The 19394-nt window shown below is 38.6% G+C and overlaps 1 protein-coding gene across 1 annotated transcript in view; it reads right to left on the bottom strand.

The window, feature by feature from the left end:
• LOC129740280 (calcium-activated chloride channel regulator 2-like) overlaps positions 1 to 19037 on the bottom strand; it is a 33456-nt gene extending 14419 nt beyond the window's left edge. The window contains exon 1 of the mRNA XM_055731892.1: positions 17737 to 19037. Coding sequence (XP_055587867.1) covers positions 17737 to 17952 — 216 coding nt within the window. The 5' untranslated portion in view covers positions 17953 to 19037. The remainder of the gene's footprint in view (positions 1 to 17736) is intronic.
• Between the last annotated feature and the right edge of the window lie 357 nt (positions 19038 to 19394).

Below are 19394 nucleotides of genomic sequence, written 5' to 3'. Positions count from 1 at the left end.
GTTCTAATCTTTTCCCGGGAATCTTTTTTGGAGCGAGCAACTTGTGGCAAGAAAATAGCTCTACATCGATAATGAACGCGGCAAAAATATGCAAATTATAATAACTCTTACAGAGGAAAGTTGCCGAAAAATTTGAATATGACTAGCAGGTAATGGTTTTCAGAAATTTTAAAACAGGTGAAAAATTCCGGGATTCATTATTCTTTACGATTTCCTGAAATAAGGACGTCAAAGAGCCAAGTCTTAGTTCCACTTTCAAATTTCACTTATAACAGCTCAATTTTAAAATCGAAATATTAGAAAGTAATCATCATTGTCCATTCCATATTACAGTAGCTTCATTCAGGCGAGATGCAACTCAGCTGCTTCTGGTTGGTTCAAGACGGGAAGACATCTTTGATTCCCGGTGTGATTCATCATTTGCTGCAAACGTGACGGGGTTATTCACGCCATCCTTCAGACGAGAGCTAGCGATCCGCACAATCGTTCTAGCCCAGAGCTGTCCGAACGGCTTTGCTGCAGTCGGAAAAATTTATCGCCAATGACACGAGAACTTTTAAGGGACAGCACCAGCAGAAGAAACTTGGCAGCCAAGAGGAACTGCTGCTGCACACGAAATCCGTAGCATATGCAAAGCTAAACTAAACTAGAAGGTTTCGGGACAGACCAGTCCAACTCTGGCCGCTGGAGGTTGTTTTATTTCACTTGAAATATTTTCGGTCTTCTGCCTTCCCGTGCCGGAGCAGCAAAACGATCTAAGATTGAGTTCCCCCCTCCGTTAGTCCTGTAGAGGTGTTTCGAGCTAGCAAAGGAACTGGTCCGACGACGGATTGAGGTTATAAATCTTTGCGTGGTTTTCGTGGTTGAGTGGATTCCGTGCAAGATCGTTTCGAATTCGGTGTTGATGCACCACAATTTGTCCTGATTATTGCAACGCTCTTTCCTACGACACGATCCGGTTTGGGGTTTCATTTTTATTTTGTTGAGAATCTGTCCAACAGACCGATATTAGCAGTAAATTACCACAGGCCGCTTTGATAAATTTGCTGCATGCATTGTCTAACTGAATCAAGTTTAACACCTTGTTATTATATTACCTATTAAAAGGCGTTTAATACTTATGTTTTGCTATCCTTTTCCTTTACTTCTTCAACTAAAAAGTTTTGAAACAAGTACTTAATCGAATGTACGTTTAATGCATTTCGTTTCTGCCGGAACATTCATGGAATAACAAAATATCATGCTCCCTCAGCGCTTTTGCGCAAAAATATTTGTTTTTCTGTAATTTGTCTTCTGACAAAACTTTCGGTTGAATCACCGGAAATGTGAAAAGGTGATTCAATTGCAATCACAATCGGCACAACGAAACCCGATAATCGCAGGAACTAAATTCTCGGCCCAGCCGGTCCAGCTAGCGGCAGCAAACTGTCCAGTTTGCATAAAAAAAGGAAAATATTGACCTTCGCACCGTCAAAAAAAAGTTTGTTTGACAAACCATTTTTTAAGGCAAAACGAATGATTTATTGTAGCAGGCAGCAGGCAGCAAGCTTGAAGGAAACGGAGCTTGTGCTGACAAATTGCGTTTTTGTTTTCCTATGGAACTCACGCATATGAATATGGTTAACGTTTTTTTTTTGGGGGGGAGAGGGGCTTCTGGGTCGTTGAGATGATGAATTTGCAAGTTTATCAAAATATGTTTCGGGCCTCCCGGAATATTGAAGTCTCGGGCAACCGGTGTCTGTGTCAATGTTGACGACTAGGTCGGCCGGAACGGAACGCGTCCAAATTTGGTTCCCATTTTGCCGAGACATTCGTAAGTATGGTTATGCTTCCGTTCAGGCGAAGGTTCTGTTTCCAGAACATGCTCCTTGCTGAACGAGCTGAAGCCCGGGTTATCGAATGAAGTAAAATTTAAAATGGAACATCAGCTGCGAAAACCATAACGGAACTCATTTCACTCGACCGAGGGCCTCGGGCAGTGGTGCCAACAGTAATTTTGTTTTTCTGTACTTAAGGGATTTTTAATTTGCTGTTCAGATTAAAAACATGATATTAGAAGGCCGTTTTCCTCTACATTTTAGCCATGTTTGGTTGCATAAGTGCAGGCGATTAAAGTAACGCTAAGTATCGGCAATTGACGTAGAATTTCATACTGATGCCTGATACTGATCTGATGGGTTGAGTTCAAACCCAAGTGAAAAAATCGAACACAGTTTAATCCAAAAGTGTACTTTTAAAAGCTACCATATTTTTTTTCATAATTGTATGGTCCAAACCACCTGGCACCTCTGGCTTCAAGGAAACGCAAACGATGCCTGCCATCTTTTTCGGTTGAAGAAAGGGGATGGTTGAAGAATCGCCGCGAAAGCTGACGCGCCATTGTTGAAAAGACTGCTCGGCCTGCCGTCAGCCTCAGAGCGGTTCCGAAAGCCTTCTTCCACCGGCAAAGGTCACGAGGATGTGAACGAGCCAAGCTGTGCTTCAAATTCATAACTTTACCCAGCTTATGGCAGGTTCAAATGTGAGGCGGCTTTCGAATATAGGGGCATTCGCATTGCCGGAAACGGTCTTCCGAGAGCCATTATGGGGAAAATTTAACATCCTTTTCGGCACATAATTTTCAATTACTATCATCCTTGGTATACACATCCTTGGTAGAACACCAGGCTCCCGTTTTCTCTTCATATATATTGGATGACTGACTAAATAACTTCACCAAGCCATCAACCGGGAAACCACCAACGAAAGTCAAAATGGGGGCAAACACATTTTCGGAAGTGGTTCAAAAACTTTGCAACGATATCCGATCTGAACCGATATATCCCCCGGATTGTCGCTTGAAAGCATGTGGGCGGAATGAAAATTTGCACAAGTAATACTTACGGTCCCTCTTCTTAGCAGAACGACGACGGCTAAGAAGAAGACGACGACCGAGACCAAAGGGGTTACCTAATCGAACACAGATAATACCAGCAAGTAAGACGACAACTTGGTGGGACATTTGGGTGGAGCTCCCAGAACAACGTGAGCTAAACACACAAAAACTCTGAAGAACAATTGAAGAAGCGCTCACCATAATTGCTCTCCGATGGTTGTTGGTAAGTTCTAAACTTGTTCCATTTTCACACATTCTCGTGCGGCTTCTTCGGGTTGGACGTCTCGTGTCTGGTGCTGATGGGGAATGTGATTCTAACTGGATCTCTTCCCCCTCCCCTCCTGGTTTGGCACAATGGTGCTGACGATGTGCAACTGCTGTCCACCGTTTTCCTCCCTCGGGGATGGTCGGAAGCCCCCCGCCCGGTACGGATTGATGGTTAAACTTCTGTTTTTACTCAATTATCCACTCGGCTGACACCCACCCACCCAAAAGCTCTCAGGTCCGGTTTGTTCTGCAGGAATCAGTGTTAACTTTTGTAGAGTCTTGGTAAACATTTCGCCTCCGCCTCAAGGCGGTTCACGAAAAAGTTGCAAGCCTTTTCCCCTTTTTATAAAGACATGTGGCACTAGACTGGCCCAAATTTGTATGGGATGATTTTTACAACATTTTTTTCAACGCGGCACCCCCTAGATTGGTGCATTTAGGTGAAAAAATGACTTTCTGAAAGTTTCAGGTCATTTGGCCGAAGCACGAGCTGGCGCAAAGGATTTGAAATTTGTATGAAGATTTTTGGAAAAATGTATGAAAAATCGACCTATATTCACTCTTTGTATTCTAAAATGTGTTTCCAGTATGCTCGAAAGCTCAGAATTTCAGGAATTGTAGTTCAAACATTGACAAACAAGTTTGTAAAAAATTGTGACGCGATACGAGTTTACTGTGATGAGTTATCTGCACCCAAAATTCAGCCTCTGTGCCAATGGCGTGTAGTCAATTACATAGCATCATTGGTACAAGATGATAACGCGATCGGTGCTGATTCGATTTGCTCCCACCGGCATTAATCTCCCAAGTTAACCGAATTGCGTATGTCTGAAAGAAACAAAATAAAAACGCTTTCACGTCCCTCCCTATCGCATCACAAGACGAAGAAGGATGGAAATAAATACCGGCCAACACCAGGCAGCCAGCGAACCGAGCACTGTGCGTGTGAATGTAGCAAAAGCAACAACAAAAACATCCTTCTAATTCAATCCCTTCAATCCCCCGGCAAACAACCACGGTCGAGCTGTGCGTGTGTATGCAGTAAAAGCAACAACAAAAAAACATTCCTTCAATTCAATTCCCCGGCAAACAACCACGGCTAAGCTGTGCGTGTGTATGTAGCAAAAGCAACAAGAATATATTCCTTCAATTCACCGGCAAACAAGCACCGGCCAAGCTGCCCGGCTTTAGCAGCTGTGTATATGTAGCGTGTGTATGTAATAGCAGGCAGTAAGCAAAGCACAGTTCTCATTCAATGGGTTTCCCGTTTCCTCCACTCCCGTTCCCTTTCCCGTTTCCATCGCAAGACAAATGAATACCTTGAAAGGAGGCCAAACGCCGGGAAGCCACTGTCGTGCGTTTCTTTTGTGATTGATCGGTGGCAGAATGCCTATGACAAATATCCCTCTTCCTGCATGAAGCTCAAATAGTACACTGGTTAAGATGTTGGACTGGCAAGTCGATTCAAATGGTGATTTGAGTTCGAATCTCCCTATGGCGCTGTGGTTATTATTTTTATTTTCTTGTTTCTGGGATGAATTATCCAATAGGAACGAAATCCCATAAAATGTTTTTCTTGTTTTGCTTGAATGTAGTGGTCATGCATCATTTTAGTTGGGAGCCGAGTCCTTATGCCAGTTACGGTTTTTCAAACATATCATCTTCGGCACAGTGCACATTTCAGCGCATTATCGGCACAGAGATGTGCTAAATAGGCATTGGATTTTTGCAACCTCTTCTATGGGTGTGCAATTGAATGTGTGATCTTTTTCACATTGCATCGAACGGTGTATAGGTGGATTATTAGTACTAACTTGATAGCATTGTCACACAATGAGAATAACAGATATAAAGTTTGTGTCCTCGGCAAAGTTGTAACTTATTTTATAACAAATATTTTTGCAAAAAGTTGAAAGAAAGGTTTGAAAAACTATGAACTGCTGCATTGTGTGACGATGCGATCAAGTGAGTGCGATTATAAGCCCATACACCGTTCACGATATATTAAAGAAATAGGAAAAAACCACACATTCAATTGCGAAGAACTCATCTCAGTCAACTCGTATCACGTCACAACCTTCTACAAACTTGTTTTTCATTGTTTGAACTACAATTCCTGAAATTCTAAGCTTTCTAGCATACTGGAAACATATTTTAGAAAACAAAGAGTGAAAGTATGTCGATTTTTCATACATTTTGCCGAAAATCTCCATACAAATTTTAAGTCATTTGCGCCAGCTCGTGCTTCTGCCAAATTACCTGAAACTTTCAGAAAGTCATTTTTTCATCTAAAGGCACCAATCCAAGGGGTGCCGCGTGGAATACGAGGATTTTTTTGGTTATGGGCCAGTCTAATGTGGCACGGCCAAAAGATACACAGAAAAGATCAACTTTTGCCGGTGAACGAGAGAGCTAAATCGTTCGTTTAAAGTCGAAAGACAAGCGAAACAGCACTATTTAAATTATAGGGAGTCGGAGGCACATCCCGAAACGAAAATTAACTTGCGATGGTTCCAACTATACTTGCATCAACACTTTTAAATTGAAATATTGGCGAAACAATTTCCAAAAGATACACATTACAAAGGTATAGCACAATGACTGTGTAAAAGATTTAGGTAAGGTCGAGCAAATGGAATCATCAAAATTCAGAATGAAACCTCGAAAAAGATAACAAATAAGAAAAAAATAAGATTTTTTTTTAATTCACAATCAGAATTATGTTTATCTGTCTGTCTGTTCCCTATAGATTCGGAAACTACTGAACCAATCATTGTGAAAATTGGTTTTTAAAGGTTTTTAGGGCCGGAGATGGTTCCTGAAATACTGTCAAATGGCTCCGACTTTAAGGAAGGGGGGCTCCCATACAAATTTAATAGAAATAGGACATAATTCGAACAATTTTCAGAAACAACTTAACTGATCAACATGAAACTTGGTGTGTAGCCGTTTTTAAGACTGGAAATGTTTTTCAAAATACTATGAACCCCTTCCGAATCCATAAAGATGGGACTTCTATACAAAATTAACAAAAATATTACACAATTCGGACAATTTTCGTGAATTTCTGCACCGATCAACGTGAAAATATATGTGTAGCCATTTTCAAGATCGGGAATGGTTTCTATGATACTTTAAAACCTCTCCGAATTCAAAGAAGGGGGGTTCCCTTACAAAATCAATATCAATCTATATATATATATATATATATATATATATATATATATATATATATATATATATATATATATATATATATATATATATATATATATATATATATATATATATATATATATATATATATATATATATATATATATATATATATATATATATAATATATATATATATATATATATATATATATATATATAATATATATATATATATATATATATATATATATATATATATATATAATATATATATATATATATATATATATATATATATATATATATATATATATATATATATATATATATATATATATATATAAATGGATTTCTGTCTGTCTGTCTGTCTGTGTGTCTGTTCCCTATAGACTCGGAAACTACTGAATCGATTTGCGTGAAACTTGAGGGCCGAGGAAGGTTCCTATAATAGTTTGAGACCTTTCCCATGGAAGGAGGGAGGGGGCCTCTTAACCAAAAGAAACATGTTTGAATAACTCGAGAATGGAACCAAATTTGGAATGGGAGTTTATTTGGTTACGAAATATGTTCCTAAAATTGTTTGGTGCCCCTCCTTCCTTGAAATGGGGAAATAGGAAGCGGGGAGGGGGGCTTTCATATAATTTTTCGTACAATTCGAGAAATAATCAAACAAACGGAACCAAATTTGGCATGCGAGGGTATATGGGTAGGAACCATATTTTAAAGATGGTTTGAGATTCTCTCTCTTTCCAGTGTGGAGATAGAAAAAAGGGAGGGGTTTCCCATACTTTTTTTTCAAAATTAGAGAACTAATCAAGCAAATGGAACCAAATTTAACATGGGTGGTTATTTGGGAACGAGAAAGGTTGTTATGATTATTAGGGACATCACCCTCTTCAATTGGGTTGATACAAAGGGAGGGGGAGGGAGTCTTCCATTCAATTTAACGCATTATTTGATAACTAATCATGAAAATGAATTCAAATTTCACATAGAAAGGTATAAGGCTACGAATAAAGTTTCTACGATGTTTGAGACCCATATGTTCTTCCACTGGAGGATACGAAGGAGAGAACTAATCGAACAAAAAATCAAATTTATCATGGATGAATATTCGATTACGAAGAATGTTTTTTTTTTTGGCGGAGGAAAATTTTCGTACAGTATTTTTGGATAACTCGAGAACTTATCATCCAAATTTAATAGCAGAGGGTATTTAAGTAGAATTTTGTAACATTGATTGTTTAAGGCTTCTTCTTCCTTTCACTAATAGGAAGGGGAAGGGGAGCTCCCATATATGCTTTCCTAATAACTCGGATGCTTATCTTGCAAATGATAACAAATTGGAAGAGAATTTAAATACAAGAAATATTTCTTAGATGATTTGGTTACTTCACGGGATAGGAAAGAAAAAAGTGGGAATATTCTTAATAAAAAAAAACATGATATACATATTTTATAATTTGTGCTTCAAATAGGTAGCTTTGAATAAAAAAAAAATGAAAAAATACTCATCTTTGAGAAAGCAAACTCAAAATAATTTTCCTTACTGAAAAGCCCTGATTAGACATGAATCACCTTTATCGGGAAGATTTGTAAGAAAAACTCGAACGTTTTACACTTTCCGTTTCACGGCGACCATCGAATGAACATGTGCCGGTCTCGAAGGAAGGGTTAAGACGATTGGCAGAGCAGCCTGAAACGAGACTTGAGTACGAATCGGAAGCCTCCGCTTCCCTCGTTTCCCCACCGATTTCACATCTCCAGCTCGGAGGAAGAAAAACGGCAGGCAGTTTGCCAGCAGCACATTTTCCAGCCTTCCATTACCGGTTGGGCCTAGACATAGTTACCTCTACTTAGGTCTGCTAGTTTTCCTATGCTAAAAAATTTTCCCACCAATTACCATCGCCGTTGTAGGGCCGATTCCGTTGAAAAGACAACTCAGCCAAGTGCCTGGCACCATACGACCAGAGACCAGAGTAGCCCAGAAGCAGAAGAAGATAAAGTGGAGGAAGCCCTCAAACTCACAGCTGCGGCGAACTTGGAGCATGTCTGTGCATCAGTGATTGAAATCCTCACCAATTTTCTCATCAGAGGCATTCAAAATAAACACTTTGAGGCCTCGCATAGCTATACAGGAGACGATACATATACATTCATTCAAACCTCCCCCCATGAGGAGGATCTGCTCTGAGAGACACTATCCGTTTGCTGCCCCGAACGAACTCTCTCAACGTTCGGTTGCTACATGATGCATGAAGAAGACGAGGCACACATACTCATTTACGTTGTTGAATTTGAATAACTCGAGCCGACCGCAAAGGTTGAGGCAACAACAAAAACAACCGAACTTATTGCGTTGCACGGCTCGCAACGTATGGTGAAAGAGGGGGGAAGAAAAAGAAATGAAAAAACTAGCTGCCTGCTTGCGGTTGCTGTGCAATAATAGCAATAGCAGAAAAACCTCACGCATTCGATCCAGGCACAAACGAGGAGACTCGGGTTTGCTCTGCCTTTTGAATTCGGTTCCCTCAAGGTTGTGACAGGAGATGAGTGAGAGCCATTCGTTTGGTTTTTTGGATTCGCTGCCTCGAATGTATATTGCTTCATGAAGGCGGCCATGTTGAGAGCGTATACATCATCGGTTTTGTCGTTTTCGCTGCCTCAAAGCAACCTTTGCTTCCGAGTAAAGCGTTGAGCGAGAGATGGTTGATCAACTCATGCTCAGCAAAATTCAATCACTGCTGTGCATACAAAGGCACTGAGCATAGCAAAGCTTCGTCTCTAAGTCTTGTTCCAGGCTCTTTCGGATTTTTGTTTTTTTGCTTCCTCTTTTTCTGCTTTTGTATGTTTTTCTTGCAATTTCCCAGCGACTGACGGTGGACGGACAGTTAAGATGCGAAAAACGGAAAACTGCATCGAAAGGGGCGGGAGGGGGGAGCTCCTCGATGAGTTGCAGCAGAAAGTCTACACATTTCTACACTTTTGACAAGTGTGGTGCCTCCGTTTCTCTCCGCGCGTGCTAGCTGTCGCCTAGTTGCTGGTTTTCTTTTATTTTAGCAAAATGTGTTGAGATGAATTATAGTGCATCTCCACGTGGTCGTGAGAGTCCTTCAAAGACGAAGCCTCAAAATGAAAAGTTATGAGAAAGATGCTGTTCGTGCAATCAAGAGGCAGAGAGCTATGTGTTTCTGTGAAAGTGCTCGGGTTTTCGGTACATTTGCACTTTTTCCCCAATGTTTTGGTGTTGCAATTTGGGCATCTCCTCTTTGGTGCAGATTGAAGCGGAAAAACTAACGACACAATCCCCAGCTCACGTTGATCACTTCCCGTAGATTGGAAGGTGCAACAAACTGCATCTCGGAGGGAAAAACGTTAGATAAATCAGCGAGTAGAGATTTTTCTGTTGCACTCTTTCCATTACTCGAGTGCATAACGAAATTCAAAACATAACCTTTTGGGAGTCTGTGAATTAAATTATTCACCATCTGAAGCGAGGAAAATCACTCGGACTGATTAAACCGGCTTAATAAGATGCCAAATTTGTTACGTAAGACCGTTCCATCCCTATCCGATGCAGTCGTGAGATAGCTTTGTATCCAAAAAAAATGTTTTCTAAAAGTAATTAATCCAAATAAATCCACGAACTACATCAGAAAACTTCCTCGTTCGATTGCAATAAAAATCCGGTTGCCATTAGGAAATTCATGAACGAAATCAATAGTTGCAGAAAAAAAATATTGCAGCTGCGACTCGAGCAAACCAGCAAGCATGCAAGCCAACTTCAGAGTTCGAAGTTCAATAAAATAAAAATGCAATGAGAAATAGATTTTTGCTCTATACTCTTCTGCCGTTATAGATCAATTGTGCTACGACGATGATATATCTAGTAGGTACTGCCACCTAATGGCGATTGCCCTCGGGAAAATGGCATTTTGGCCGCTCTCCATCCTAGCATGAGTCCTAATGCTGGATTGATTCGAATTGGAAGACGACAGTTTGGCGTTGGTAGTTTGAAATTTTTCTAGCTCTTTAACACACTAAAACCCAGTCAATAAATTTTACCAATTAAAATCACAGAAGTTTATTTTTATAACAACCAGTTTTGTTCTACGAAAGCTGGCAAAAATTGAACAACCGTAGGGGCTAAAAAACTTATCGTTCACCATCGAATTCACCATCAGCAATTTATGATGCATTATAAAAATTAAGTTTTGAAAGGAGATTTCAATAATGTATAATCTTTTGAAAGCATCTTCAAGGAACGATATTCTACCCAGCAAACATAACATCGCACTAGAAACGATAGTTCAAATCGTTAACAATGTTAATGCGAATCGCAATTCCTACCTAATAGGTACACAATCGTAAAAATAGTTACTTAAAGTCGGTATAAATCGGTTATGATATAAAGTCCGGCATGTTTGAAAATTTGTTCTCCTGCGCGGGATTCAAGTGAGATAACACTCCACAAACATAAAATCGCATAAAAATGTTAGCTCAAGTCATTAAAAATGTTAATGCGAATCGTAAATCCAATAACGCAAGTAAAAGGTCGTAAAAATCGTTACTCGAAGTCGGATTAAATGGTTTAAATCGGATATGATGGCGGATGGCGGAAGTCCGCCATGTTTGCAGATTTTGAGGACGATTTCGTTCCTTTGCTTTCTCCCGTGTGGGTCAAGTGAGAGAACAGCTTTGTTGTTCTCTCTGCGACTAGCAGTGCAACCAGATTGCTTAAAAACAGATAGTGTATTGGCAAGAATTGCCCGATAACAGAGGCAGTAAATATTGTCGCTGGCAACGGTTCGCATGCATTGAGAAGAAAAATTTGTGCTCTCTTACATTCTTTCGGTATGTATGAATATGGTGTCGAATATTGCACAAATCGTAAACTCTTATCGTTTTAGCCAGAAATTGAAAATATGTACGTATATTGCCTCCACTTTGGTGGGTAAATGCTGTTTTTTCGAGTTTAATACGATCATTCTATAATGTATATGAAACGTATGACAAAGTTGTTGAGAAATATACCCACAAAAATGTTTGCTGGGCAATCTTGCTGTACTTCCTGCGATCAGCAGTTTAACCAGATTGCTAAAAATCTGATGGTTCATTTGGAAAAATTGTCCAATGAGAGAAGCAACACATATTGTCGCTGGCATCGGTTTGCATGCATTGAGAGCAAAACTTGTGCTTTCTCGCATACTTTCAGGATGTACGAATATAGTGATGAATATCGTGGAATTTGTATAATTCTTATCGCTTAAGCCAGAAGTTAAAAATTAGTTTACCTTCACTTTGGTAGGTAAATGCTGTTTTTATCGAGTTTCATGCGTTGATTCGACAATTTATATGAAATGTAGAACCAAGTTTCATTAGAAACGTCTCGGTGGTCGAGTGGTTAGCGTGGTAAGACGGTAATCGCTGGTCCACTGATGGCATGGGTTCGATTCCCATCTCGGTACTGGGTGTTAAATGTTAATCTTAAGTTGTCCACGTCATTTATTCAGTCTGTAAAGCCTAAATCGGTTAAGACGGTGTATGTCTTTTTAACATACCTACGAAAATGTTTACTGTGCATCAGCAACTTTATGAAGTTAATTATTTGAAAAGAAAATCAAAACAAACAAAACAAATACAAAAACAAATACTTTTTCGGTAGAAATTTTTACACTTTTCTATATTTTCCTTATTTTCGAATCACATTACAAATGCCTCATAGCGATATTTCTATGTAATCATTGTAAATTTTTTTTCACAAATAAGAGAGATGTTTCAACCTAGCTTAGCTTGATTACACAAATAAATGAGATGTTTCAACTTATGGGAAAAGTTTTAAATTTTAATATTTGTCGATTTGTTATCGTTTTTACCCAACCCCATCTTCAAACGGGGTTTATATTATTACACATATGCTAAAAGCATTGTGAAAGTTACCAAGCTCTTATTGGATTGGGCTTGTACATTCTATAAAATTCGTTGCATGTGGCAAATGATGCATCTTTCAAATATAAATCCTTTTGATAGCTTCGGAAACAAATATTAGGTGGCACTGCGTGTCATAAAGTTTGCAGCCTTCAAATCGTCACCAGAATGAGAAAACCGTCAAAACGTGCTTGAATGTAAATACATCTCCGGAACTCGTTGCACAGCTTCAGGCGCAATGAATCCGAGTATTGAGAGAAGCTCAAAGAGATCCCCGAAGACTATTAAAAAATAATTAGATAAAAAAAATACATGTACTTTACTTTTGAGTATAGAATAAAGAAGCATTCCACCAATAGTTTTTTTTACAATTTACCCAGTCTCAACTGTACCAATTTGGCAAACCAAACACCCAACTATTGAATGCAATAGCTCACCCATTTGCCAAAAATCCTAGCATGCATATGAGTAGCTGCTGTACGGGAAAAAAGTTTTCCCAACATACAAACATCAAAGTATGGAGCTCTCAGTTCGACTCCGAAGCTAGAATATATCGCTCTCTTCTTGAATTTTACGGTTTTACACAAAATCCGCAGACAATGTGCTCCGGAAACATTGGCAGCAGCAACTTTTATTGTTAACAAACAGCAATGGCTTCGCCGGGTTTATGGAATTTTCTGGTGCACAGCCGAAATTTTCCATTCCGCATAGATATCTCCAAGTATGTTTACGTTCCTACCAAAATGCCTAAATACATGTAAACGTAGGGTGTTTGGTGGCCAAAAGCGGAAAAATTCAACCACAACAAACAGGGAATCCGAACGTTCATCCCCGGGTTACGGTTTTCGGGGGGTCCCGTCAAAGATCAAAATACCAGAATAATTTGGCAATCGATCCGGAAGCTGTATATACTAGGAGAGATAACATCTTGCGGCAGCGTAACTCCAGTTGAGATGCCATTTTTGTGTTTATTGTTGTCTGTGTTATCGTAAAATGAGTACGTGTCTGCTCGACTGGAAAAACTTTTTTTTTCTGAAAATCCTTTGGTCCAAAAGCCTTAATCGTACAACGACAAAATTCCATTCACATCCTTCTTCTTGAACCTTCAAAAGATTGTGGAATTATCCTAACGCTCCATTGAACGAACTTTTCAATACCAGGGATTTATTTTATTTGCTGTTTACAATAATCACTAATGGGTTTGTAATACACTTTCCCAGGAAAGGGTGCCAAATCCGATGCTCGAGTTCATTGGTTTGTTTCGACCCCTTCCTCGATTCCCCCGTGGAATGCGTGGGTGTCCGAGGAAAAAGTTTTCCCCAAGATCGATGAGTGGAAACTTCGGACTCCCCCATTCCGAGGTCGTGGCTCCCCGGCATTATATATTTATGATTGACCTCCATCAGAGGAAAAGTCTACCCACATTCCGGGGGCAGAGGCACAGAAAAAACTCCAGGAAACTTTTCAAAAGAATTCGTTCTACTCAGACAAAGTTTTGCCGGGCTTTACTTTGTATGAATGCCGCGTGGAATCGACCGGGCGCATACGGTCCTCGTATAAACCATCAAAACCAAGCCAAACCGTTGCGTTCCCTGGCACAACTTACAGGGCCCACTTGAAGAAGAAATCAATTCCGAACGAGCTCTTATCGGGTGGAAACTTTTCTAGAGGTTTTCCACTCACCTGAGTGCTGCCTCTGGAAGATCTCGAGGAATGCACAGTTGAGTGGTGCACTTTAAAAAAATTGAATATTACATGGATGGTGCAATCCACTTGGAGTCGATTATGTTTTACGTGATGTAAAGCTGAAACAACTTTGGATGGCTGGTACTTTTTCCAAATCATGAATCGGATATGTTAAAAGACTTCACAAACTTTATGTTTCTGGGGTTTTTTAATTGTTTTAAAGATACACAAACAAAAACACATTCAGATCAAAATCTAATTCAATTATTCCGCTTCAAAATTTATGAAATAAAATCGATTATGATTCAAATTCAGAATTGCGACTAGGATTCAGAATTCAGATTCAGAACAAGAATGAAGAATTCAGATTAAGATTAAGAATTCAGAAATCAGATTCAGAATTTAGATTCGGAATTCAAATTCAGAAAAAGAATGAAAAATTCAGATTAAGATTAAGAATTCAGAAATCAGATTCAGAATTTAGATTCAGAATTCAGATTCAGATTCAGAATTAAGATTCAGAAATCAGATTCAGAATTCAGATTCAGAATTCAGATTCAGAATTCAGATTCAGAATTCAGATTCAGAATTCAGATTCAGAATTCAGATTCAGAATTCAGATTCTGAATTCAGATTCAGAATTCAGATTCAGAATTCAGATTCAGAATTCAAATTCAGAATTCAGAATTCAGATTCAGAATTCAAATTCAGAATTCAGATTCAAAATTCAGATTCAGAATTCAGATTCAGAATTCAGATTCAGAATTCAGATTCAGAATTCAGATTCAGAATTCAGATTCAGAATTCAGATTCAGAATTCAGATTCAGAATTCAGATTCAGAATTCAGATTCAGAATTCAGATTCAGAATTCAGATTCAGAATTCAGATTCAGAATTCAGATTCAGAATTCAGATTCAGAATTCAGATTCAGAATTCAGATTCAGAATTCAGATTCAGAATTCAGATTCAGAATTCAGATTCAGAATTCAGATTCAGAATTCAGATTCAGAATTCAGATTCAGAATTCAGATTCAGAATTCAGAATTCAGATTCAGAATTCAGATTCAGAATTCAGATTCAGAATTCAGATTCAGAATTCAGATTCAGAATTCAGATTCAGAAATCAGATTCAGAATTCAGATTCAGAATTCAGATTCAGAATTCAGATTCAGAATTCAGATTCAGAACTCAGATTCAGAATTCAGATTCAGAATTCAGATTCAGAATTCAGATTCAGAATTCAGATTCAGAACTCAGATTCAGAATTCAGATTCAGAATTCAGATTCAGAATTCAGATTCAGAATTCAGATTCAGAATTCAGTTTCAGAATTCAGATTCAGAATTCAGATTCAGAATTCAGATTCAGAATTCAGATTCAGAAATCAGATTCAGAAATCAGATTCAGAATTCAGGTTCAGAATTCAGATTCAGAATTCAGATTCAGAATTCAGATTCAGAATTCAGATTCAGAATTCAGATTCAGAATTCAGATTCAGAATTCAGATTCAGAATTCAGATTCAGAATTCAGATTCAGAATTCAGATTCAGAATTCAGATTCAGAATTCAGATTCAGAATTCAGATTCAGAATTCAGATTCAGAATTCAGATTCAGAATTCAGATTCAGAATTCGATTCAGAATTCAGGTTCAGAATTCAGATTCAGAATTCAGATTCAGAATTCAGATTCAGAATTCATATTCAGAATTCAGAATTCAGATTCAGAATTCAGATTCAGAATTCAGATTCAGAATTCAGATTCAGAATTCAGATTTAGAATTCAGATTCAGAATTCAGATTCAGAATTCAGATTCAGAATTCAGATTCAGAATTCAGATTCAGAATTCAGATTCAGAATTCAGATTCAGAATTCAGATTCAGAATTCAGATTCAGAATTCAGATTCAGAATTCAGATTCAGAATTCAGATTCAGAATTCAGATTCAGAATTCAGATTCAGAATTCAGATTCAGAATTCAGATTCAGAATTCAGATTCAGAATTCAGATTCAGAATTCAGATTCAGAATTCAGATTCAGAATTCAGATTCAGAATTCAGATTCAGAATTCAGATTCAGAATTCAGATTCAGAATTCAGATTCAGAATTCAGATTCAGAATTCAGATTCAGAATTCAGATTCAGAATTCAGATTCAGAATTCAGATTCAGAATTCAGATTCAGAATTCAGATTCAGAATTCAGATTCAGAATTCAGATTCAGAATTCAGATTCAGAATTCAGATTCAGAATTCAGATTCAGAATGCAGATTCAGAATTCAGATTCAGAATTCAGATTCAGAATTCAGATTCAGAATTCAGATTCAGAATGCAGATTCAGAATTCAGATTCAGAATTCAGATTCAGAATTCAGATTCAGAATTCAGATTCAGAATTCAGATTCAGAATTCAGATTCAGAATTCAGATTCAGAATTCAGATTCAGAATTCAGATTCAGAATTCAGATTCAGAATTCAGATTCAGAATTCAGATTCAGAATTCAGATTCAGAATTCAGATTCAGAATTCAGATTCAGAATTCAGATTCAGAATTCAGATTCAGAATTCAGATTCAGAATTCAGATTCAGAATTCAGATTCAGAATTCAGATTCAGAATTCAGATTCAGAATTCAGATTCAGAATTCAGATTCAGAATTCAGATTCAGAATTCAGATTCAGAATTCAGATTCAGAATTCAGATTCAGAATTCAGATTCAGAATTCAGATTCAGAATTCAGATTCAGAATTCAGATTCAGAATTCAGATTCAGAATTCAGATTCAGAATTCAGATTCAGAATTCAGATACAGAATTCAGATTCAAAATTCAGAATTGGATTTTAAAATCGCATTCTGGATTGAAATATATGGCATCATGGTTAAAATTATTCATTCAGAAGACGAACAAAAATTATTTTTTGAATAAATTCAATCAATTTCTCTCATTAGCGTTGAATAAGTGAGTAATTGCAATGCATTTTTTGTCATCCAAATCACACCCATTACTAAGTTTAAATATCTTTCGTCTTACACAAAATTTGTATGTCATCCAAAAATCTACTACGTTGTACTTTACGCGAAATTCACTGTACTGAAAAATACGATATGAATTTATTAGTTTCGGTATTCCCGCATGGTGGCAGCACTTGCCGGACATGCTAATATTTGAAAAAAATAGAACCTCTTTGGTTTAACTTTAGAAGAAAAAAAAATGGCAGCTTCCTTTTTTATTTAGGAACATAATTTCAAAAATGTTTGTTTTGCGCTCAACTTAAATTAAGCCATTAATTCCTGAAACGAAAAATCAAGCAAAATCGACAAAGTTTGGCATGCTTTTTTTGTGTTATTTCGTTTCCCTTGCAACGCCTAAACTTTTAAACAACGTATAAAGCATTATGGTTGTTATTGTATTTTCCAAATCAAGAGAACGAAAATATATAGCGATAATTTTTACTGTTATGAATCCGATTTCAAAACAAAACTCAGTATCGTACAATTATTGTTGAAATGACGAGTTTTTTTTTTTTTCGAGAAAAAAAGTAAAACTGAATCCATCCCTTAAACAGTTTCCATTTCTTCTCAGCCTAGTGAAAAATCTCTGTCACCTGTCACTTGGACTACAAGATAATCCCTCATTCCTCACGGGGAAGTGTCACTTCCGGGTCAAGTTACCCTCAAAAAAGTCCTTTGGGTCACGAAAAAAATCCTCCACAATCTATCATCCCCAACATTCGGCACTGCGCCACTGACTACTTTTTCATAGTTGGTAGCGATTTTTCAGCTCTGTTCAACATCCCGCATACATATATCATATCATCATTGCACCTACCTCCACGTTATGCAAAATGGTTTGGCAGTTTTCCACCGGCACATTATCCCTGATCTCGATGACGACATTTTTGTAAGCGGACTTTTCCACGAAGACTGCCGAGTTTCCGGTGCTGCAGAAAACTGCTGCCGGCAGAAGCAGGGTGAACAGCACCAGCCGGGGCAAAAATCCACCGCGGTTTGTCACCCACGACACACCAACGTCACTCGAGGTCATTCTGTTCTTCTACTAGTTGACTTTTCACTGGCTACCCTCGGATAGAATGTTTTGCGATGATTTTGCAAAAGGATTCACTAAATTTCACTACGCTTTCACAGAATCCGAACTCCATTCATCGTTTGCATAGTTATTCCGTATGAAAAGGTTCAATCACCGATGGGCATGAACTTGTCTGAATGGAACACTCCAACTTCAGTCAAAGCGAGCATTCAATTCTCCAGCGTTGTGTAAAATTCACATGAGCTCTCGCTCTGTAGAGATCGTTGTTTATTTGCAAGAAGCTCATCAAAACCGCCCAACGAAAAAGGCAATCACTAGTTAGATTCCGCCTCCACAAGCGCCGATCGTTGTAAGGTAATTCGCCTAGATGGAAACATCCACGAGTCGGTAAGTCAAGTGGACGTCGTCGTTATACGTTCTGCTGTAGTATTTTTTGTAGGTTTTCTATTTGTATTCCCTGTTCTGCTCCACGATTTTGTTGTTCTCAACGATTCAACGTTTCGATACAAAAAAAAATCAAACCAAACAAACAAGCCAATAAGGTTCAAAGTATCAACCGTTGGTTCCAATCGAAGAAAAAACACTCCAACATCAAATCCTCGGCACTCTAACGTCTATGTTACCGATCCGTTCGGTATTACACGTACTGGCCGCTGGCCCACCTTTCCAATGTGAGCCCCCCCTTGTTACACAGAAATACGTCCACGGGTTCCACAATTATGATTGCCGCAGCACTCCAGCTCACTGGAGCTTCCAAACGGACCGAAAAACGACCGAAAAAACACTCACTGCTTGGGTCTTCTTCACCATGCGGACGGCCGCTTTCGAAAAACAAAAAACTAAAACACCACGCGACCCGTATCGTACCCAAGACGTTCGTTCTTCTCTCACTCTCCGGAACGTTTAATGGTTCTTCCCACAATGGCTGTGGTTTATTCGGCTCTTTCGAACGAGTGCAGATGAAGAAGCCTCACTCCTCCTCAAGCAACAAACAAAAACCTCATTCAAGGATTATGCCACGGCCTCACAAATGGCCTACCGGGAGCAACGGTTTAACTCCGTCCAAACGCAACGAACGTCAACTGCGGACTGACTCGTTCCAAATTTCTTTCCATCGGACTTTTCGAGCAGCATAAAACATCCTCCACCGATGGCCCATACATATGTTGCACCATGCGACCATAACCAGATACCCCAGATAAACCTAAGAGCGAGAGAGAAAGAGAGCGTAGATAGTGAGAGAAACTTTCCACCCCAACCCAATCAAACCAACATCGATTCGGCTTCAGAAGAAATCATAAGAAAAGAGAGTGAAGCTATGCTGATGCAATGAGTTCATTCAACACGCCTTCAGGGTGGCGCGTTCACCCGAAGATGGTTTTGTTTTGATCGGGATATTCGCGTGCCGCTTTGCAATTGCCAGATTGCCGACCTATTCA

The sequence above is a fragment of the Uranotaenia lowii genome, chromosome 1 (assembly GCF_029784155.1).
Source record: "Uranotaenia lowii strain MFRU-FL chromosome 1, ASM2978415v1, whole genome shotgun sequence".
Lineage (NCBI taxonomy): Eukaryota > Metazoa > Arthropoda > Insecta > Diptera > Culicidae > Uranotaenia > Uranotaenia lowii.
The sequence above is the reverse complement of the archived record's forward strand: the minus strand, read 5'-3'. Positions and strand labels throughout refer to the sequence as shown.